The following is a 23,614-nucleotide window of genomic DNA, read 5'->3' as shown; positions in this document are numbered from 1 at the left end:
CAGACAGCCCTCTCACAATCTGGGACTACTGGCTCCTAACCGCTTGCCTGCCTGCCTGCCTGATTGCCCCTAACCGCTTCTGTCTGCCAGCTTGATCGCCATTTAACCGCTCCCCTGCTGGCCTGATTGACGCCTAACTCTCTCCTGCCGGCCTAATCACCCCCAACTTCCCTCCCCTGCCGACCTGATCACTCCCAACTGCCTCCATCTCTCCCCCCCCAGCCCCCCGCCCCGCCAGCCTGGTCTCCCCACGCAGTCTGCTGTTCAGTCGTTTGGTTGTCCCTCACTAACCCCCCTGCCAGCCTGGTTGCCCCAAGCAGCCTGCTGTTTGGTCGTTACTGTTACTGTGACAGCGTCCGGGACAATTTGCATATTCCTCTACTATTAATATAGATGGCAAAAGTATATAGCAGTGGAACTATCGCTCCACCTGTCGGCATTTCCGCTATTGGTGAGTGTCTTAACTCTCAGAAGCTTAGTTTCCTCACTTGTAAAATGGATTAAAACCTGGCGAGCAGGGTGGCTATAAACATAGGAGCTAATATATAAAGTGCATGGCGCAGAGAAGATACTGCTAATCTTCCTGTCATACGTCGTTTTTCTTCTTTCTTTTCCAGCTTCTGAAAGTTCTGAAGACAGTGAGCAGGAGGATGAGACAGGTGCTCACGACATGGACAGTACTGGCAAAGAGGAACCGAAGACGGAGTATTTGGCCCACGCCAGAAATGACCTCCTTTCAAAGGAGGAACAGAACAGTTCATTTTTGCTAGAAGAAAGCAAGGTCCATGCAGATTTGGTACTATCTAAACCAGCGTCGAAATCTCCAGAAAGGTTAAGAAAAGATATGGAAGGATTGTCTGAAGATACGGATTATGAAGAAGATGAAGTCACAAAAAAGAGAAAGGATGTCAAGAAAGACACCCCCGATAAATCCTCAAAGCCGCAGGTCAAACGGGGGAAAAGAAGGTACGGCAACACAGAGGAGTGTGCGAAAACCGGGTCGCCCAGCAAGAAGGACGAGAAAGCCAAGAGCAAAGACTCACTTTGCGTAGAAAACAGTAGCAACAGCTCTTCTGATGAAGACGAAGAAGAAAAATCAAAAGCAAAGCTGACACCAACCAAGAAATACAACGGTTTGGAGGAAAAGAGGAAATCTCTGCGGACGACTGGTTTCTATTCGGGATTTTCAGAAGTGGCAGAAAAAAGGATCAAACTTCTAAACAACTCGGACGAAAGGCTTCAGAACAGCCGAGCGAAAGATCGCAAAGATGTCTGGTCGAGTATTCAGGGCCAGTGGCCCAAAAAGACGCTGAAGGAGCTTTTTTCCGACTCGGACACGGAGGCCGCAGCCTCCCCTCCGCACCCGGCCCCGGAGGAGGGCCCGGCCGAGGGGACCCTGCAGACGGTGGCCGAGGAGGAGAGCTGCTCACCCGGGGCCGAGCTGGACGCGCCGCTGCCCGCCGGTGCCGACGGCCAGCCCGCCGAGGAGAAACCCACGGAAGCCAGCGACAAGAAGGCCGAGTTTCCCAGCAGCGGCAGCAATTCAGTGCTGAACACCCCTCCGACCACCCCCGAGTCCCCTTCCTCGGTCACCGTCACGGAGGCCGGGCAGCAGCCGTCTTCGGTGTCAGCATCAGACGCCCTGGCCCCAAACCAAGAAGAGGTGCGAAGCATCAAGAGTGAGACCGACAGCACCATCGAGGTGGACAGTGTGGCGGGGGAGCTCCAGGACCTGCAGTCCGAGGGGAACAGCTCGCCCGCCGGCTGCGACGCCAGCGTGAGCTCCAGCAGCAGCACCCAGCCCGAGCCCGAGCCCTCGGAGAAAGGTGAGCCGCGGGGCCGGGGCCTGCCTTAGGGTCCCCTCCTCCCTCCCGGTGGCTTCCCAGGAAGCGCTATGCCAAGGCGGTGCGGATGGCAGCTTGGAAAGTCATCTGAGTAATGAGTAGTGGGATGCGTTATCTCAAAGCTTGGGAAGGACCTGGTGTCCTTGGCACCCAGGCCCCAGCCCAGACCCGTTAGGGACGCATTCTCCGCCGGTGGACTGTGTGGCATGAGCAGCTTCAATACATTTCTGTAACGTTGTGTGTGCAGTTGTCACGTGCAGTTTCTCACGAACATTTTGATTTATCGACAGACCCCTCCAACCTTAACCAAATCTGTATGTAGGGGTTTGGAGCAACCGCCCGGCCAGGCACTGCTTTCCTCAGACAACCGTGTCACACTGCTTTTCAAGCCTGACTAACTTGTGTGAGTTTGTAAAGGAATTTGATGCTTTCTTAGATGCACAGCTACCAAATTGAAGGACCAATGTGTATGTTACTAACCGACAGTAATACTTTTTTGATTTTCCGTGAAGTTGTTAAAAGTGGAAATTCAAATGAGTACTTTCCAAAAGTATCAGTACCTTTTGATAATGCCATAGCTATACTTCTGTCATCATTTTTCTTATAAACCACCTCACTCAGGTGTCTTTAAATTGGTATTCTCTAGTCTGACACGTGGCTTCAAAGCACTCTTGTCCATTGTAAAGGCAAAGCACTAGGTAGGGTATGTATTTTATGTAACATACCAGGTTTTATTGTGCTAGCTTTAGGTTCTTAGCTTAAGAGAGAGAATCTAGATCAGATTAGTTAAATCCAAGTTTTCTCACACAAATCATTTTTTTCCTCCTCCAGCTTTATTGAGAGATAATTGATATAACATTGTCACACAAATCTTGACTTAAAATATTTCTTTTGGAACAATAAATACTAAGTATAAAATATAATTGCTATTAAATTGGGATGTTCTTCGTTGTTGTTTTTTTACATTCACAGATATAGCTACTATGATTGTATTTGTCTGCCATACTATCCTATGGAACTGAATTGTCCAGGCATAAATAATCTTCAGAATTAGAGAAGCCTTTGTCATAAATGATTAGAGAGACTTTTGACAATAGCATGATAGAATTTTAATACTTATAATTCTTACAAGATTGTATCATTTATATATATATATATATATATTATTGATTTTTTACAGAGAGGAAGGGAGAGAGATAGAGAGTTAGAAACATCAATGAGAAAGAAACATCGATCAGCCGCCTCCTGCACATCTCCTACTGGGGATGTGCCCGCAACCCAGGTACATGCCCTTGACCGGAATCGAAGCTGGGACCTTTCAGTCCACAGGCCGACGCTCTATCCACTGAGCCAAACCGGTTTCGGCACAAGATTGTATCTTTAACTGTGTTCCTCATCTTAGGAAAAATAAAAAAAATTAAAAGATATGGTAGTCCTTCTGAATTTTAATCTTGAATAGGTTAAAAAGAAACATGAGAACTTCCAGATTTAGGGTAGCAGAGGACCATCTGCTTTATCACGTCACAGCATATAGTATTTTTAAATAATTTATTCCTTTATTTAAAAAAACAATTTTAACTGATTTTTAGAGAGAAAGGAAGGGAGAGAGAGGAAAAAACATGGATGTGCGAGTGAAACATCGATCAGTTGCCTCCCACATGTGCCCCAACTGGGGATCGAACCCACAACCTGGGCATGTGCCCTGACTGGGAATTGTACCTGTGACCTTTTGGTGTATAGGATGACCAACCAAGCCACACTGGCCAGGGCAGGGATAACTTTTTAAGCACCTGTTTAATATGACCTCATTTTAATAAAGTTGTCTACTGATATTAGAGAATTTACATGGTATTAAAAATAAAAATGTAAGTCTTGCAATTTAGATTTAGGATTTCCCTCCAGTTTAGCCTACATTAACCTGAAAGTTTCAGAATTAAACTCTTGAGGAAAAATCTGGCAATTATTTTTAAGAGTCTGCTTCTGTATAATCAATATCTACGTCACCTTCTTTATGTTTCACTTTGTTATATTAAAATAGTGTTAGGAAAAGTTATCAATAGACATACCCATTAAAAAGGAAATCTATTAAAGTTTCAAACAAAACAGTTCTGTTTCATTTTTGACCACGGAAGCCATGTCTTACATACTCAAAGTTGAGTTTACCACTGGTAATAGGACTAAAACTTTTTGTAGCAAACATGGCATCATTTTATCCTAAAATTAATTATGTCATGTTATTATAGTATGTGACATTGGAACTGAATAGATAGGACTTTATCTATGGAAAAAGAACTTACCGTGGAGTCCGGGAGAAAATACTTGCAGTTGGAAAGAATCAGAAACACAGGAGATGCGGAGGACCAGATTAGTAAAAAGGAAAACGTACAGAACCCACAGTGTAGAGAGCAGTGATCAATCAGTGAAACCTGAGCAGCAGGGACAGTTAGGGAACGTTTGGGACTTGGGCTAGTCCTTAAAGGAAAGGAGACATTTAAAACATTTTGGATAATCTTATACCAAGAAGATGAACTGTTACTTAGAACTGCTATTGCTGGATTTGTAAATGGTGTGTGTGTTAACCAGTGCCCCGAGAACTAAGTTACTGATGAAATAAACGCGTAATATAACTGAATTACTACTAAAATTTATCCCATTCGTATCATACCATTTAAAATTATATTAATATCATTATAAGATATATTATTAATATTTAACCTGTAATTAAACTTTAATATTTTGGTTTTACTGAATTTTAACAAATTTTATTTTTTATTTTCAGCATATGCCTGTTTTTGAATTACTACTAGACTCATAAGCTCTCAGTACTATATTGAGAACTATTTTCAGTTTATATCTTATTTTTCTAAGAAGGATGTTCACACTTCATTTGTTTTAAAAAAAAAAACCCTCTAACTTTTACTATGTGCAATAAGTGAGCTCATTAATAACAATTTATTTTAAAAATAATACTAAGTTCTATGATTTATAGATTTCATAAAGAGCATGTATAGTTTCAGAATTGTTCTATACTTACAAAATGTGGAATTAAGTTATACCTAGGAAAAGCTTGATTTTCATATTGTGTTACTTAATAATGTCTTTCCCATCGTAGCCTGTACAGGTCAGAAAAGAGGGAAAGAAGTCCAGGGAGGAGGAAGTTCATCGAAAAAGCAGAAACGAAGCCATAAAGCAACAGTGGTAAACAACAAAAAGAAGGGAAAAGGCAGTAAGTTGTAAAACCTCTAATTTTTTTAGATATAAAAATAATGGCAGATATATTGATCACTTTGTAAGGTATATAAATGTTGAATTACTATTTTGTAAGCCTGGAAGTAATTAGTCTATGTCAACTATACCAGTAACTTTAAAAATTATGGCGGATATTTTCCCCCCATTAAGGTATTCAGGATGTGGTATAAGTCAATATATGTATTTTACTTAATCCTCACCTGAGGATATGTTTTTTATTGATTTGAGAGAGAGAGAGAGGAAGGGAGATGGAAAGAGAGAGAGACGAGAGAGAGAGAACCATTGATTGGTTGCCTCCTGTACGAACCTGCAACCTGAGTATGTGTCCTAACTGGGAATTAAACCCGAGACCTTTCAGTGTATGTATGGGATGACGCTCCAACCAACAGAGCCACACCGGCCAGGGCTAAGTCAATATTTTAATTTTGCCACTACCCACAAAATGTCACACAAGTCTTCAGATCCTAGGTAAATTCTAGGATTAAGCAGTTTGGTCTTATTCAGCAGTGTTATTCATTGCTGATGAATATGAATGATGAAGAATGAACAATGAATGAGCCAGCAATCTTTTTTAAAATAACAGCTACCGCTCCTATAATATAAACAACATTTCATGGTTGTTTTATGCTCCATAGTTCTTTCCCCTTGTCATTTCACATTATGAAATGCTTCAGTTATGTATTATTTTTATTACGATAAATTGATTGCTTTTAATTCTTCAAGGCAAAATCAGCCTCGGAGAGAACAATCAAGACAGCTTTGGCGCTGTAATCCCAACAACTCCAGTTACCACCTTTATCTTGGGTACCTCAAGCCATGTGGCCAAGAGTAGCTATGAGCAATATATACTATATCCATTGGTTAAGTGGGCTCAAAAGACTTAACTTTATCAATGACTGTTCATCGACCTACAGGAATATATATACTGTATTTCTCCTGAGAGCTGCACATTTTATCTCTCTCTCGTAGACAAAGTGAGAAGCGGAAAATATGTAAAGAATTTTTTTTCAGGTGTCCCACACTGACTCCTGCTGCTCTTCCAGGAGACTCCTGCCACCTCCACTGCCTGACCTTTGCTATCGGCCGGCTTGGCTGCACTTCAGTGCAGAAAGGGTTATGCGGCCAGCGCCCCGAGGTTCTGCTGAGCCCATATGACTTCCAGGCGGTGAATATGGCGTTCCTTGGGGCCCCGGGCGGCTGTGCTCAGCAAGGCCATGAGAGCCAGGCTGAGGCAGACCACTGCATCATAGTGGGGCCGAGCCTTGGGGGCTTAGCCAGGAGTTGCCAGGGGTTCCAGAGCAGCAGAGGGGGGTCTGGGAGGGGATTTGATGAAGAAATGTGGTGTAAGGAGTGGTGGAGTCTCTTTATTCCTAGAACGCCACAGTGGAGGAGATGCTATGCACCTTCCCTGTCTGGAGTATTTTTCAGGCCTTAGAGCCTAACCATATTCTTTTATTTCTGGTAGCTGTTGTTCAATGAAGCATCAATAAATAGATGCCCATTTGATTGTCAGTTATTTGGAATAACAACAGTTTAGACAGTTAAAGCATTTTTTAATTATACTATGATGTTTTTGTCTTCAAGACTTTACCATTTAAATGACATTTCCTAAGAGGGGTCATCTTCAGCAACACAGTTAACATTCATATAATTTAAGATAAAACTGTTGATTGCTTTCTCATTGGGCTTACACCTTGGTAAATCAGAATGAGGATACCATCCATTCTTTGAAAATAATTCAGTTAAATGAATTAACTGTCATGGAATCTAAAATAATACTTTTTATCCAGAAAGAGGAAATTGATGGGAAAATCAGTGCCATCATCTAGTCAGTCACATGTTAAATTTATCAAGGTGTTAACCATTTCTATGGTACTGAGGCTTTAGTCAGCAACAGATGTAACGTAACATTACATCGACCTCAGAATTTTTCATAAATTACTGAATCTATTTACCAGGGTAAAACATGGTTTATTGCAGTCAGCAAGCTATGATGTAGGAGTTAAGAAATTCATTGTATGTATCAAAGTTTAGTGTTTACTCCCAAATAATCTTTATTGAACATGATGATTATGCATCATTGTTTGTTTGTGGCCAAAGGAGTAGTATACATTTATACAACCTAAAGTGTTAAAATTAAGAAGTTTCTATAATGAGTCAGTTTAAAAGATTCTGTATTCTATTTTTTTATATATTAACATAATGGAATAAAAAGCCATTCAGATAATTACTGTATATTTGACAAGTCTACCAAGTATAATGGAAGATTAGGGTTGTTTTTTGGGGTTTTTTTTTTAAGTACTATTGGCAACTCAGGTAAGGAGTTTCGTTTTGCTTAACTGTGCCGGTGCATTTGTACACGATGATTTTTCAAGCATTTAGGCAGCTTCTATAAAACAGGTTGTATACTGTAGTAATAAATTCAAATGGTTAATTTTAAATTGTCCATTAAAATCTGTGGCAAAACCTTTGTTACTGTTGTTTCTAATGCTTTTCTTTTGCTTGTGTTTTCAGCCAACAGTAGCGACAGTGAAGAACTTTCTGCCGGGGAGAGTGTCACTAAGACTCAGCCCGTCAAATCCCTGTCCACGGGAATGAAGGCTCACAGCGCTCACAGCGCCAAGTCGCCCGCACGGACACAGTCGCCGGGAAAATGTGGGAAGAATGGGGACAAGGATCCTGACCTCAAGGAACCCAGTAATCGGTTGCCCAAGGTTTACAAGTGGAGCTTTCAGATGTGTAAGTGGCAGATACTGAATGGACAGCTGGTCAGTCTGTAGAAACTATCCTAGTAACTCTTGATGGTCGTAAGTGAAAAGCAGTTTATAACCAAGCTTAAGAGTCCCAATAACCAGTTGCATTATAGAGACTTTATTTGGATCTCGATTTAAATAAACAGATTGCTAAAAGAAAAACTGGAAGGTAATTGAGGAAAATATCAACATAGGCTAGGTATTTCTGATATGGGGTGGGGAGTGCAAGGGGTATAAATGAGACAAGATTCGACATCAATTGCTAATAACTGAAGGTGGATGATGGGCAGATGGGGCTTCATTATACTACTCTATACTTCTGTGTACATGAGAAATCTTCATAACATATATATTTTTTGAGGGGGTGGAGACTACTCCAGAGTTTCTTACACAGAAAATATTCTTAGGATATTGAAAATTGCTCGCAGTGGTTCTCATCCTTCCTAATGCTGCGACCCTTTAATACAGTCCACATGTTGTGGTGACCCCCAACCATAAAATTATTTTCGTTGCTACTTCATAACTGTAATGTTGCTACTGTTATGAATCGTCATGTAAATATCTGATAGGCAGGATGTATTTTCATTGTTCGCGACCCACAGGTTGAAAACCGCTGCTTTAGAGCCTTTGAAAAAAGTTTTTCCAATTTAAAAGTTATGCATACATACTCATAAAAAAAATCTAAAAAGGATTTTAAAAAATGTATCCAGTCCCTACATTCGAAAATATAAACAATTTTAACATTTTGGCATCTTCCCCGTCTTGTTTCTAAGTATGAGTTTATACGATATACTGTGATGATACTATACATGATGTGGAATTTTTAGCATACGTGTTTAGGTTGTAAGGTCTTTGATTCTCCACACTCATTAGCTCAACAAATACTGTGCATATATTATGCACCAGGCATTGTTCTAGGCTAAGAAAAAAATCTTAGGGAAACAAATTTACAAGCCTTATTTTTAGATTTTCTTCTTGACCTCATTGTACAGCCACACTATATGTTGTTTCTTTTATATCTTAACATTTTGTCAAAAATACATATTAATAAAAGTTTTAAAATTGACAGCGGACCTTGAAAATATGACAACTGCTGAACGCATCACAATTCTTCAAGAAAAATTGCAAGAAATCAGAAAACATTATCTGTCATTAAAATCTGAAGTAGCTTCCATTGATCGTAGGAGAAAACGTTTGAAGAAGAAAGAAAGAGAAAGTAAGTGTTTTTACCTTTACTTACACATAAAGCAGCTGTGACTCTGCATTAGACTCACATGAGTTTGTCCTGTGTGTCTTCAGGCAAGTTCTCTAATCTTTCTGACTTTCCTTACCCTAGCAAATGGAAAAATCTGCCTAAAGAAAAATGATCTCAAATCATAATGTTCACTTTCATAGATCATACAGTCTGCCACCCAAAAAATCCTAATAAAATTTCGGTTAGTGAAAAGTGCCGTGGCCCTAGCCAGTGTGGCTCAGTTGGTTGAGCTTTGTCCCATGCACCGAGAGGTCACAGGTTCGATTCCCTGTCAGGGCACATGCTGGGGTTGTGGGCTTGATCCCCAGTAAGGCCCGTGGGGGGTCAGCCACTCAATGATTCTCTCTCATCATTGATGTTTCTTATTGTCCTCTCTCTTCCTCTCTGAAATCAATAAATATATATTTAAAAATAAAAATGAAAGTGCTATGAGAAAATAGACTCAATCTGAGGGAAAAACTTGTCTTTGTTTCAGGAAGGCTGCCATAACCAGGTGCCACAGACAGGATATGTGGCGCTAGTGTTGGAAATAAGTAAGACCTAGAAAGGACTGGTTGAAGGCTGGGGACACAGAAAGGACCAGAAGCTGTATTATTCCTGTTACTTTTTGAAATGCCTCTTGGATTTCCAAGGGGCATGCCAGGTAGACAGTGGGATATAGAAGTTTGTAGCTCAGGGGACAAATCAAGACTAGGGATATAATTTTCAAGTCATTTGTGTATCTATAGTACAACAGTTACTGCATGTGGTTTTTTAAGCCCCAGTACTTGAGTAGGTCACCTAGGAAAGAAGTGTGGATCGGAAAGAACAGGAAACCTGGAACAAGCCAGCTTTTATAGGTGGAGCGAGGAGAAGCCAGAGCAGCAGGGATTAGCCTTGAATGAAGAAAACGAGATGATGTCCAAGAAACGAGTTTCAGGAGGAGGGGAGTAGCCAGCTGTGTGATGCAATAGTTGAGCTGTGGACCCTTTTGTTCCATCTTTAAGAAGCAGTTAGCCTTCCATTCTCATCACCATTTAAATTCACAAGGAAGTCCAAACAGGGAAAGATACAGGAATTGGGGGGGAGGGGAAGATTTTGGGGTGGATTAATAGATTTTTTCTATTGGATTCAAAGCTCTTTCTGGCATTGGTTTTATTATTACATAAAGTCTGCTCTCTTATTTCCACACCCTGATAGACTGGGCACAGGCCGTCTCTTTGTCTACCCAGACAGGGGCAGTTCCTAGTCTGTCCTTTCTATTCCATCTGCTTAGCTTCTTGAGACATAACTTGGTTTTCCTTTCTTTATATTATGGGATTGTGAGACGAGACTTTACTATTTTTTTTTTTTAATCCTTACCTGAAGACATGCTTTTTAATGATTTTCGAAAGAGGAAAGGAGAGGGAGAGAGAGAAACATCAATGTGAGAGTGAAACATCAATTGGTTGCCTCCCACACACACCCTAACTAGGGATTAAACCTGAAACCTGGGTATGTGCCCTGACCAGGAGTTGAACCCACAACCTTCTGGTGTACAGGACAGTGCTCCACCCAGCGAAGCCCCAGCAGCCAGGGATGGTTTTTTAAAAAAATTTATTTATTGTATTTATTGGGGTGACTTTGGTTAATAAAACTATGTAGGTAACATTGACTGCCCTTGTAAGCGAAATAATTTTGGAGAACAGCCGAATTGTAGTCCGGTGATTTACTCCTGTTTGTTGTTGGGAATGCGCTCTGTTACGCTATTGATCTGGTTTCCCTGTCCCTGTAGGTGCTGCTACATCCTCATCCTCTTCTTCACCCTCATCCAGTTCCATAACAGCTGCTGTTATGTTAACGTTAGCTGAACCCTCCATGTCCAGCGCATCACAAAATGGAATGTCAGTCGAGTGCAGGTGACAGCAGGACTTGCTAAAGCACTTTGCACTTAATGGCTGTGAGGGCCACGTCTTTTTTATACTGCACAGTGGCACAAAAAATCAGACAAAGCACTATTTTATATTTAAAAATTGTTTCTTGACAAGCTGACTTGGCACTTAAGTGCACTTTTTTTATGAAGAAAAAGTACAATGAACTGCTTTTCCTCAAGCAATAATTGTTTCCAACTTGTCTGGGAATTAATTGTGTGTCTGGTGACTTGAAGGCCTTCCACTGTGGCTAATGGAGGCTTTTCACTGCCTGTAGAGACAATACAGTAAGCGTAATTATTGGGTGGCCAGAAAATGGTAAGATAACTTACTGTATATGTATTCCCTTGTATTTTGTTAAAGCTGGAGCATTTGATATTTTTCCATTTATTTATGAAAAAAATATGAACCTATTTTCATTTGTACAAGCTAATTGTTTTTTAAAGAGAGTCACTTTGCGGTGGCTTTAATTGTATAAGTCAAGCACATGTAATAAATTCAAAACCTGCCGTTAACAGGACATCAGACATCAGTCCTGGTAACCAAATATTAAAGATTCTCTTTAAAAAAGACTGAACATGTTTACAGGTTTGAATTAGGCTAAAAGGTCTTGCAGTGGCTTTTCATACCCCTTCAAATTGGAATGGAACTACTGTACTTTGCCATTTTTCTATAAATCAGTATTTTTTTTTAATTTTGATATAATACATTGTGTGAAAAAAAGAAAATGGCTAATAAACTGTATTAAATCTTAAACAATGTATAGATTGTATTTAGCCAGTTCAAAGTGTATATTTATTCATAATGAATTATAACAGTTATATTTTTGTGTTTTCTTGTAAATGTTTCTTTTCCTTAAATACAGATAACTCATTTGTATTGCTTATTTTATTATGAGCTACAACAAGAGGATTTCAGGAACAAGTAAACTGTATTAGTATGGTTCAAGGTTGAAGTATAAATAGGTAATCGGGTAGTAGGCCTATGAAATTAAATGCCTTGTATAAAATAAATGAACGCAGAATTGTTTCCACTTGTATGGACTTTATGTTGTATGATTCCAACCTCTGTTCTGTTTGGCACTTGTATTTAATTCTCCACCTTTGTAAGACATTTGTATATTGCGGATGTGTTCATTCAAGCTATTTAATACCTGGCACTGTTAATACACAGTACTTTACTGTACAGACTGTTTTACTGTTTTAATTGTAGTTCTGTGTACTTTTTTTTTTTTAATGGGGCTGGCATGTTTTATTTGTTTTCAGGCAATATGATGTGAGAATTTTGAAGCGTTTTGTTGTAGATGCTAACGTGTCAGAATCCTTTACATTCAACTTTTCTAAGAAAAGCATTTCCAGTCTTGTAGTGTGTGCTTACAGTAACTAATTTTGTTGAAAATGGTTTCAAGTTACTCAAATTTGTACAGGACTGTAAAGATTTGTTGACAGCAAAACATTGAAGAAAAAGCTTATAGAATAAAAGCTATAAAGTATATATTAGGATCTGCAAACAATGAAGAATTATGTAATATATTGTACAAATGTAAGCAAAGGCTCTGAAATAAAATGCCATAGTTTGTGAGTCATTGATTTTGTTTCTAAAAGATTAAGTAATTTTGGTTCATTTCTGTATGTGATGACTGATTGGAACATATATCTCCAGCCTGTATTGTCAGGAGGGGTTAATTGACATACAGAAAGGGGAATGTTCTATCCATAAAAATTAAAAGTCCACTAACCAGATACAGGATTTATTAGGCCTCCTTTTATCTTTGTGTATAGTTTTGCTTGAGTCTGAGCATGATGAATACCTAAGACTTGGAGATTTGTCTACAGGATAAAATGAAAACTTTTGTTTTCTTTAACATACTTGAAACCATTACCAGCAGCTACCCCCCTCCCCTTTTTTTAATTGATTCTAGAGAGAGACGGAGGAAGGGGGGGGGGTGGAGAGAGAGAGAAATCCATGTCTGTTACCTCCAGTACGCCCACCTAGGGCAACCTAGGGAATGTTTCCTGATAGGGAATCTAACCTTCTGCCAACTGAGCCACACAGGCCAGGGCACAATCTTTTTTCCTTTTAAATTGTAATTGTCTTTTAATTTACATGGACCCTTGTTGGTCTCATACTTTAGCCCACTCTACTCATGCACATGGGAATCGCTGGGCATCGCTAAAACAGTGGTCAGGCCCCGCCCTCACAGAGTCCTGTTTACTTGGCTGCAGTGGGACCTGAATATTGATCTTTTTTTAAAAGTCTCCAGTGATTTTAATGTGCTTCGGTTTGAGAATCACCACTTTACCTCAAACCTTTTAAGATCAATAGTTTCTTTGCCCCATTTAATGAACTTCCCACCAAGAGAAAACATTTTTTTTAAATATATTTTATTGATTTTTTACAGAGAGGAAGGGAGAGAGATAGAAACATCAATGAGAGAGAAACATCGATCAGCCGCCTCCTGCACACCCCCCACTGGGGATGTGCCCGCAACCCAGGCACATGCCCTTGACCGTAATCGAACCTGGGACCTTCCAGTCCGCAGGCCGAGGCTCTATCCACTGAGCCAAACCGGTTTCGGCAGAATACATTTTTAAAAACCTATTTCAAGGCCTAGTAAGCTCAAATGTGTATTTTTTTTACTATTATTTAAAGTATTACATGTCTCCCCCCCCCCATTGACACACACACACACACACACACACACACACACCCCTCCCTCCCTCCTCCACTCGCACCCCTAAGGGCAAGCCCCCACCGCCCCAGTGTCTGTGTCTATTAGGTTATGCAAATGTGCATGCATACAAGTCCTTTGGTTGCTCTCTAACCCCCCCCTCCCCTGCCCCATGTATAGATCTATTTTGTTCATGAGTTTATGTTGGTCATTATATCCCACATATGCGTGAAATCATGTGATATTTATCTTTCTCCAACTGGCTTATTTCGCTTGGCTTAATGCTCTCCAGTTCCATCCATGCTGTTGCAAATGGTAAAAGTTCTTTTTATAACAGCGTCAAATGTGTATTTTTTTTTTAATTATTTTTTTTAGAGAGGAAGGGAAAGACATCAAAGCTGAGAATCATTGATCGGCTGCCTTGTGCACGCCCCCCACTGGGGATCAAACCCAGGGTTGCAGGCTCTCTTCCTCTCCCTTCCTCTCTGAAATCAATAAAAGTATACCTAAAAAAAGAAAAACGATATTTTAAAAACAAAACAGGAACACGGGTCCGGACCCGCCCCGCCTGTGCGTGTTTGCTGCGGCCAGCGCAGCTGTCTCCGCCCACAGTTCGGCCGAGGGGGGAAGCCCCGCCCCTCAGGAGCGGAAGGGGCGTGGCTCCGGCCGGAAGTGTGGCTCGGGGAGGCCTGGGGCTGAGAATGGCTGCCTCCGTGCCTAGCAGCGGGCGGAAGGCGAAGCGTGCGGCGGAGCGGGGGGCGGCGCGCGGCCCGGCCGGGACTCGGGCGGGTGGGCGGCGCGCTGTCGCAGAGCCTCAGGCGTCTGTCGGGCCGCAGAGCCCGGGCGGCGGGCCTGCGACGGGAGACTACCTGGTGGGACAGGTGGCCGCCAGCCTGGTCCGCGGCGGGCGCGGAGGCGGAGGCGCAGGCGGCAGCGGGCGGCTGGCGGCCCTCTTCAGCCCCCGGGAGCCGCAGCGCCCGCCGGTGTACGTGCCGGTGCCCAAAGTAAGTCCCGGTCGGAACCGCTTTCAGACAGGAGTGCGCCTCGCCGGGCGTGGTGTCTGACGTGGGCGGATGGGGTGCATCTCGGGGGACGTTTCTTTGCTGAGCGCGCCGGGGAGACAGAGAGATGCTAACTTACCAAGACCACTGAATTACTGTGCTTTTTTATTAGTTTTTTAGAGAGAGGAGAGGGTTAGAGAGAGAGAAACATCAATGAGGAGAGCGAATCATGGATCGGCTGCCTCCTGCACGCCCACCCTGGGGATGGAGCCCGCACCCCGGGCATGCACCCTGACCTGGAATCGAACCCTGACCTCCCGGTCCCTGCGCCGGGCATGAGCACTGAATTGTTAAGGATGAGGTCTCACACCTGACTTCAAACTTTTCCAAGGAAACCAGCAAGAAACGGCAACGGGAGGAGGAGGAGGAGGAGGAAGAGGAAGAAAGTCCGTCCCTAATTGGAAGCCCACGTTTGCGAGAAGCTGCCAAAAAAGTGAAAGCGAAGAAGCAGCTTTCTGATGCGGAGAAAAAGTTGGCAGACAGGTTGGTAGAATTCTTAGTTGAGTGAGGAATTGAGATGTAAAGAAACAGGTTATTGCACCTGCATTATCCATCTTAATTTTTCCTCATTTCCTAATTATATATATACTAGAGGTCCGATGCATAAAATTCAGGCGAGGGACCCCCCCCCCCCCCTCCATCGCCATGGGGGTAGGGGGCCTCTGCCTGGGCCCCAGCCTGCAGCAGCTTGGTCCAGAAGGACGTCCAGTCTAATTAGCATATTACACTTTTATTATTATAGATATTTTTATATTTGTATTATGGAAAACCTCATTTATATGCAAAACTTGAAAAGATAAGGAGCCCATGTACTGAACAGCAGCAGCGGTGGTTACTACTGGGCCAATCTTATTGCTGCTTTATTTCAGCTTGGGCCTCTCCTTATGGGAGAATAACAGTGATCAGCATTTACTGAGGACTGGCTGTGGGAGAGACTGCCTTTTCCTTGAGAGGCCGTTCTTGTTTCTCTTGTTTCTTTTTCTTTTTCTTTTTTAAAATATATTTTGATTGATTTCAGAGAGGAAGGGAGAGGGAGAGAGAGAGAGAGAAACATCAATGATGAATCATGGATCAGCTGTCTCCTGCACGCCCCCTACTGGAGATCGAGCCTGCAACTCAGGCATATGCCCTTGACAGGAATCGAACCCGGGACCCCAGGCCATTGCTCTGTCCACTGAGCCAAACCGGCCAGGGCTCTCTTGTTCCTTTTTTGTGTCTACACCATTTTATCATGAATTTTGCTTATCTCTTCAGAGACTTGACTTCTAAGAGGCCTTTAATAGTTTCTATCTTTGCATTAGCAGAGGTTAGAACTGAGTAGGAACCCAGGAAATTGTGAGTGAATGAATGAATGAATGAATGAATGAATGAATGACTCCTACTCCCCATTCTCCTCTCACTCCTTAAGATACCCCATCAGTTTTATTACTGGACTGATTGGTGTTCAGACCTCACTTTATCCATGTACCCCTAGACTTTATACTGTATTTGCCGTTTCAGAATTTACATTCAACAAGCAGTCCTTTAAATATACAGAACTCATAAAAGTAGGAAGTCTGGTTTTTCCTATTGGCCAGATTGCTTTTATGGCATTATTTTGCAGGTGTATTGACCTTTATAGGCCCCCAGGGGGTGCTGCAGTACCCCTAGAGTTCCAGGGCAGATGATGGGGTTGGGCATTGGGAGAGGGTCAGCGAAATCTCCAAGGGCTTTAAATGAACCCACTTTTGTTTAAATGAACTTCTGTTCCTGCTGTTACCTGGCAGTCCTAACATATCTTCAAAAATGGTGCTTTTTCTGACTGTTGAATTTTCTAAAGATGCTGGTCACTTTTAAAAAGTAGATATGTTTGTGAATGGTATGTTTAAATTTAGGAAAGTCAGAAGTAGGTGGGGAATATTTTTAAACACTGTGCTTTGTCAAATACTAGACCTGACTCTCATGACTATTATTTCTTCTTCCTTTTTTTGCCTTAAAAAGAGAGAATGCTCTAGCAAGTGCTGATTTAGAAGAAGAAATTCACCAGAAACAAGGGCAGAAAAGGAAAATTTCTCAATCTGGTGTTCCAGTAGCAGATAGAAAAACACTTGGTGATGAAGATGACACAGCTGTCAATCAAAGGAAGAAAACGCAAATGAACCCAGAAGAAGAGAGGTTAAAGAACGAGAGGACTGTGTTTGTGGGCAATCTGCCTGTCACATGCAATAAGAAGGTGAGTGTGTGGTCTGTAGATGGTACGGACTCAGAGAGGGGAATAATTTATAACTGTGTGTAATGCTCCTCTGTGGAGTGAGCACACAACAAGAAGTCATGGGTTTCTCACTTCATCATATGTGACTACATAAGTCATTCTGTCGATTGCTTCCAGTATCCACCCCTCCTTTCTGTTCCCATAGTCCAGTGGTTCTCAACCTTCTGGCCCTTTAAATACAGTTCCTTATGTTGTGACCCAACCATAACATTATTTTCGTTGCTACTTCATAACTGTAATGTTGCTACTGTGATGAATCGTCATGAAAATATCTGCTATGCAGGATGGTCTTAGGCGACCCCTGTGAAAGGGTCATTCGACCGCCAAAGGGGTCGCGACCCACAGGTTGAGAACCGCTGCCATAGTCACTGGCCAATTCAGGCTTTTGCAAATCTTATCTGAACGATTGCAGTGACCCAGCCTTCTCTCCTGTCAGTGCTACTGAGAGCAGGGGTGTCTGTCTCTTTCCTTCACTGCGCTCTCCCTGGCACTTGACGCAGTGCCCTGCACGTATTAGCGGCGCCATAGCTGTTTACCGTGTCACGGAATGAATGCATCCTAGGTTTCTCCGTTATGTCCGGTTCACTAAACCGAACATGCCCTTTTCTTCCTTTAGTGTTCCTGTCACAGTCACACCGTTGGGCAGTCTCTTGGGTCAAAATCCTGCTCATTTTGTTTTTCTATTTAATATATTTTTATTGATTTCAGAGAGGTAGGGAGGGAGAGAGAGAGAAACATCAATGATGAGAGAGAATCAATGATCGGCTGCCTCCTGAACACTGGGGATCGAGCTCACAACCAGGCATGCGCCCTGACCAGGAATTGAACTGTGACCTCCTGGTTCATAGGTCACTGCTCAACCACTGAGCCATGCCAGCCGGGCCTGCCCATCTTTTAAAGGACACCTTAAATTCCACTTTAAAAACAAACAGTACAAAAAAATTGACTTCCTGTTTTTTCCTCTTCCCCTTACACTGATGTCTCCTAGCGTTTTATTTGTGATTATTTTGTAGGACAGAACACATTTGTGCATAGTTTTGGTTATTGATCTTTCTGTTAGATTAATAGAGGCCCCAGGGAAGGGAGCGTGTGTGATGTGTTACATGTTTAATACATTGTTTATGAGTCAGAATTGATTATAATTCTAGCTGTAAAACATACATTCTTCACATCTCGAGCCAGACATAAGAAGAATGTATAAAATTCCCACCAGACTTGTCTTCCGTCCATGGTCCTAATTCCAGACAGCTGGGGAATTTCTCATAGTGAGATAGCATTAAAGTTCATCAGTGTGAAAAGATGAGAGAATCTATGGAATTGATCCTCTTAGTTTACATGTGGTAAAGATTATCAAAGATTGAAAGACAAAAGTGTTATGTACCTTAGAGATACTAACTTCTTTTTTCCCTATGTTTCAGTAAAATGTGTTTGTCTTTCAACCTGATTAGTCACCTACTTTTCTGAAATGTTCTTGAAATAAAACCTGGCAGTAAATGATTGTCAGACAGTTTTACTTAAATCCTTTTTGTAGCCCTGACCGGTGTGGCTCAGTGGATAGAGCATCGGCCTGTGGACTGAAGGGTCCCAGGTTCGATTCCGGTCAAGGGCATGTACCATGGTTGCGGGCACATCCCCAGTGGGGGGTGTGCGGGAGGCAGCTGATCGATGTTTCTCTCTCATCAATGTTTCTAACTCTCTGTCCCTCTCTCCTCCTCTCTGTAAAAAATCAATAAAATATATTAAAAAGAAATTCCTTTTTGTAGCCACTTATTTGATGCTCTGGAAGTGAACTAAATATATGCTTTTTTATTTCAGAAGCTGAAGTCATTTTTTAAAGAGTATGGGCCAATAGAATCCGTGCGATTTCGCTCTGTGGTATGTTTTCTTCCCGCTTATGATTGCATAATTGGGAGACATAGTGCATTGAAATCAGACCTGTTACCATGGCGGCATTAGTGAGGTGGATGAGCACTTGACTTTAAACCTAATACCTGAATCAAGAGTTCATATCTAGCCCAAGAGAAAAGTCGTTTTTCGTACCTATTGCTGACTCTTGTCTTTGTTAAATAACTTAGCGAGTTCACATAGTAAAATGATATCCTTACTGCTAAGGCCAGCACTGCATTTTGGAGGGTAGATGGGTGACTTGTTTGCTATGTCAGTTGAGTAAGCAGAAGTATTAATACTTACTGAATAGCGTTTCTGGGATTGTAGGCTTTCAATCTGGGGGGTTTGTGTGGCTGCTTCATACAGTATTTACGTTGTGAACATAGAAAGGTGAAGTATTTTTTTAAAGTCAATTTATACGAGTACATGGTATTTGACTTCACTCTGTAGACCAGGTATAGTCGTGTTTGTAGGAGCATGAAATGCTCTAACCACTGAACTCCGCTGGCCAAGGCGCCATAGAATGTTTTTAATCAGATATTTAGAATGTATTATAACTAAAGTAATATTTCAAATAATGAATTTTCTTTACTTTTTTTTTTTTTCTTTTTAAAAGATTCCAGCAGAGGGAACTATGTCCAAAAAGTTGGCTGCAATAAAGTAAGTTTATAATTAGAGAAACGGAGTAGTCTTATATTCGTTTCTATTTTGGTTATATTGAGACCATCTCCCAGCTTCATAGATTTTTACACTTGGAGAAAACATCATGCTTTACTGGTCCCTTTTGCCTGTAAATAGCATATAAATTTGTCAAATGTTTGTCTTTAAGCCTCAAGGTAGACTGTATAGTCATGGGAAGTATTGTGAAATAATCTACTAGAAAAGGAGCCTCAGTGAGAACCAATAGGAAGGCTTGGGTGATGTGTTTCAGCCAGTGTCTGTGTACTAGTAGGTGGTGTGTTAATTTTGTTGTTATTTATTGAAAGAGATGAAACATCCTCCAGGAATTCTTGTCGTCTGTATAGATTGAAAGAAGAAAACAAGCTATTTCTTTTGGTGACTTTGAGATTAACAATTTTACATTGTCTTTTTTTTTTTTTTTTTGTAGACGTAAAATTCATCCTGATCAGAAAAATATTAATGCGTATGTAGTATTTAAGGATGAGAGCGCTGCTACTAAAGCATTGAACAGGTAATTTTATCTCTTTGAGGTCTCACAGAATTATTCAAGTAGCTATGAGTATTTTTAATTCTTTGGTTTCACTTTAAAGCAAATGGTACAGTAATTCAGTGCTACTTTTTAAGAGCCCTTTCCCCTTCGTATGTCTAAAGCAGAAATGGGACCCAAATCGCCGATGGATTCCGCGTTAGAGTTGACCTCGCATCCGAGACCTCATCTGTGAGTATCTACGAGTTCTTTAAAGAACTCAGAGTCTTGGAGAGGAGTGGGCTCAGCAGTCTGAGGGGAGCACAGAGGGCACAGCCTCTGCCCTCTGGTCACAGCACTGGTCCCTGGATGACACAGGAATAAAGTCACATCAGCTTCAGGAATGTGGCCCCAATCCCTCCATCTGGTACAAATCATCGTGGAGAGTTAGGCTCAAAGGTGTGTGAGAGATCATCTGGGCAAACGTCTTATTTCATAGATGGTGGGCTAGGAAGTTAAATTATTCATTCAATAGTTTCCGTTTCTCTGTGTTAGGTGTACTGTGCTAAGATAGTCTCAATTCTCCAGGAGTTCCCAGTATAAAGGTTATAGTTCGATTCCTGATCAGGGCACATGCTGGGTTGCAGGCTCGATCCCTAGTAGGGATGTGCAGGAGGCAGCTGATCAGTGATTCTCATCATTGATGTTTCTATCGCTCTCTCCCTCTCCCTTCCTCTCTGAAATCAATAAATACATATATTTAAAGTCTCTTGAAACGAATGAGTAAGAGCTCACCACAGAAGCATAAATTGCTGGTGGTGTCAGAGTGACCTAGCTAAGAAGTGACAGAGGTCTGGTTGACATCCCTGGCTGTGACTGTGGACCTAGCACAGGGTCAGCAAGCTGGCCTGATCCACCTGCTGGCTGCTCTTTTCAATAAAGTTTTATTAGTATACAACCACCCCATTAGGTTTGGTATTACTGTGCTATAGCGGCAAAAGGGAGTAGTTACAACAGAGACCATGGGGCCCACAGAGCCTGGAATATGTGCCGTCTGGCCCTGACCCCCAGCACAGCACATAGCCTTTCTCGAGCATGGCCAGGGGCCAGTCATGTTCCCCGTGAACAAAAGGCCACTCCCTCTTGCAGTTTCCCTCCTGTTCCTGCGGGGAAGGTGGAAGAGACAGACTCCAGCAAGGGACTGGTGTGAACACAGGAGACGGGCACCTGTGGCATGTGTGGGGGGAGGGAAAGGCTGGGCTCTAGGGTGACCCCACATTACGTTCCGGTGAGTGACTCTGTGTCTTTGTGTTTCAGAGGGACAAGCGATCGGTGTTTGTGGGGAATCTCCCGTACAGTAAGTTTGTATAAGCAAAGTACCTGTTTATTGTTAAATTAACGGAAATAACCACTGAGCAGTACCTGTGTGTGCGTTACGAGTAACTTTAAAAAGGCAGGAATGTAACTTCACTAATTTTCACGGGGCTGGTATGACACCTCTCCAGCTCCCTGAAGCGATCTCCAGGCTTCGCTCCACTTGGGTTGAATTTGTTTCCAGAAATTGAAGACGCTGTGGTGGAGGACCACTTTCTGGACTGTGGGAACATCGTGGCCGTGAGGATCGTGAGAGACCCGCTGACCGGTGTCGGCAGAGGCTTTGGCTACGTGCTCTTCGAGGTATGGAGGCCACTGCACTGTCACTGTGCCTTTGAAATGCACTGGGAGGGCTTGTCGCTGCGTTTCATCGCTCAGACATAACTATCACTGTTGCCCTCGAATTCCTGAATTAAATTAAATTAAATGAAAATATAGGGATTCCAATGGGCTATTGCTATTGAGGTCAAGTTGTGTGACCAGTTTTAAGACTCTTGACATATATTTCCAGATAGCTTTAAGAAAGGTGGTCACAGCCTTCCGATCCCATCAGTACTGTGTTGTGGTTATTTTACTGTTTCTCTGCTCTTGGTCTTTCTTCTGTGTCTTGATAAATTCCTCAGGTTCTGTAAGGCACATCTGGTGTATAGTCAGGGTTTATTCTCTATTAGAATAAAAGATTAACAGGATTTGGGATCTGAATGGAACCCTATGAGACATCTTGTCCAGCAGCTCAGGCACCATGACACCCTGTTACCTCGGGGCTTTTGCAGAAGAGCCTGGTGCGAAGGAGGTTCATTGGGTTGTAAAAGATTCCATGTGACTGTCTAGCTCGCTGCCAGGTGCAAGTTCATTAGACAGTGAGAAAAGGGCACCTGTTGGGTTGTGACTTATCTGATAACCTCACAAGGCAGCTGGAGTGCCTCCTGGGGAAACGCGTGCAGAGCATGATTCAAAGGAGACCACAGCCCAGCAGCTGCCACACGGGCTGGACTCCTGGACATGGAAATGGGAGGGTTTGCCATGTGCAAGCTGCTCTAATCCGTTCAAGTTGCGATTTGACTAGTTTCTTTGCAGATGAGTTTCTGGTTGAAATTAATATATTGATTTGTATTGCAGAATACAGATGCTGTTCATCTTGCTCTGAAATTAAATAATTCTGAACTGATGGGGAGAAAACTCAGAGTCATGCGTTCTGTTAATAAAGACAAATTAAAACAAAATTCAAATCCCAGTTTGAAGAATGTCAGTAAACCGAAGAAGGGACTTAATTTTGCTTCCAAAAATGTAGGACATTCTAAAAGTTTATTTATTGGAGAAAAAGCTGTTCTCGTCAAGAAGAAAAAGAAAGGACAGAAGAAAAGTGGACAAACTAAGAAACAGAAAAAACAGAAATAGCAACTCGAAGCTTTCCTTTTTCCACTGAGCACTGGTAATAAAAATGGTGAAACCATGTATTGAGTTTCAGAATTGATTGGGGCAGTGAATGTGAACATGGAAACTTCCAGTTTATTTGCATTGTCATAGCTCCTTTGGAGCGTTTCTTGTAAGATGCAGGCAGGTTAGTTACCATGGGTTAGTTTTATTGAAAACTGTAGGCCCTGGCTGAGGAGCTCAGCTGGTTAGAGCATCATCCACCTACAACAGGTTGTGGGTTCGATCCCCAGTCAGGGCACATACAGTAAGCCAATGAATGCATAAATAAGTGGGACACAAAAAGAAGTTTCCTCTCTCTCTAAATAAATAAATTAAAAAATAATAAAAGAGAGAAATTTCTGTCTCAATAGACCCAGGACCTTGTTCCTAAGTCTGTTGGACCTCACTGTCCTGAGGGCGCAATGATGAAGCAAGGGAGATGGACGGGGTAGAAGCAGGGCACTACGTGAGGCCAGTTTGAGTCAAAGGAAAAAAAAAGTTGAAATAAAGGGCCAGATGGAAGAAAAGAAGGCTTCTGCGGGTTCCAATAGCGACCTGCCTGTCCCTGGAGCCTGGCAGAGGACAACCACCTCACCACGCCCTCTGTTTCGTGTCTTCCTGCCCAAAATTTTGTCTTAAATGTTACCCCACATATAGGACGTTTTCTGTGGCCATAAAACAACTCACGTTTCCTATATTTTTTCCTTCCGTATCTTTTACCAGTTACATTGCTCCAGCCATTGCTCCATTTGGTTTTCTCCCACGCACGATACCATATTGCAGCATGGCTCGGATATGGGATCTAGCTCGCGGTGCT

General features: G+C 42.1%; 2 protein-coding genes across 12 annotated transcripts in view; both read left to right on the top strand.

The window, feature by feature from the left end:
- ARID4B (AT-rich interaction domain 4B) overlaps window positions 1–12,579 on the top strand; it is a 61,551-nt gene extending 48,972 nt beyond the window's left edge. For 6 of the 11 annotated variants that reach the window (XM_059677532.1, XM_059677531.1, XM_059677537.1 and 3 more), the window contains 5 exons: window positions 618–1,826; window positions 4,957–5,070; window positions 7,608–7,832; window positions 8,916–9,062; window positions 10,855–12,579. In XM_059677532.1, the coding sequence (XP_059533515.1) occupies window positions 618–1,826; window positions 4,957–5,070; window positions 7,608–7,832; window positions 8,916–9,062; window positions 10,855–10,982 (1,823 nt within the window). In that variant the 3' untranslated portion in view covers window positions 10,983–12,579. Of the gene's footprint in view, window positions 1–617; window positions 1,827–2,134; window positions 2,248–4,956; window positions 5,071–6,062; window positions 6,259–7,607; window positions 7,901–8,915; window positions 9,063–10,854 lie in introns of those variants that run through there. The other 5 variants (XM_059677535.1, XM_059677536.1, XR_009450244.1 and 2 more) reach the window with 5 other exon arrangements.
- A 1,742-nt stretch (window positions 12,580–14,321) lies between these two features.
- On the top strand, window positions 14,322–22,836 carry RBM34 (RNA binding motif protein 34). The gene is made up of 10 exons (XM_059677366.1): window positions 14,322–14,665; window positions 15,054–15,205; window positions 16,703–16,934; window positions 18,789–18,848; window positions 19,477–19,520; window positions 19,969–20,052; window positions 20,196–20,259; window positions 21,325–21,364; window positions 21,566–21,684; window positions 22,501–22,836. The coding sequence occupies exons 1-10, from the start codon at window positions 14,363–14,365 to the stop codon at window positions 22,777–22,779; spliced, it is 1,377 nt and encodes a 458-aa protein (XP_059533349.1). The 5' UTR covers window positions 14,322–14,362; the 3' UTR covers window positions 22,780–22,836.
- The last annotated feature ends 778 nt before the right edge of the window (window positions 22,837–23,614 follow it).

Source organism: Myotis daubentonii, chromosome 20 (assembly GCF_963259705.1).
Source record: "Myotis daubentonii chromosome 20, mMyoDau2.1, whole genome shotgun sequence".
Lineage (NCBI taxonomy): Eukaryota > Metazoa > Chordata > Mammalia > Chiroptera > Vespertilionidae > Myotis > Myotis daubentonii.
The sequence above is the reverse complement of the archived record's forward strand: the minus strand, read 5'-3'. Positions and strand labels throughout refer to the sequence as shown.

What these genes read in the sequence shown, in the direction of transcription:
- RBM34 (XM_059677366.1), top strand. Translation starts at nt 14,363, where the DNA reads ATGGCTGCCTCCGTGCCTAGCAGCGGGCGGAAGGCGAAGCGTGCGGCG. An exon ending in CCGTGCGATTTCGCTCTGTG is followed by an intron (nt 18,849 to 19,476) that starts GTATGTTTTCTT and finishes TCTTTTTAAAAG; the next exon opens with ATTCCAGCAGAGGGAACTAT. An exon ending in TCGCATCCGAGACCTCATCT is followed by an intron (nt 20,260 to 21,324) that starts GTGAGTATCTAC and finishes TTTGTGTTTCAG; the next exon opens with AGGGACAAGCGATCGGTGTT.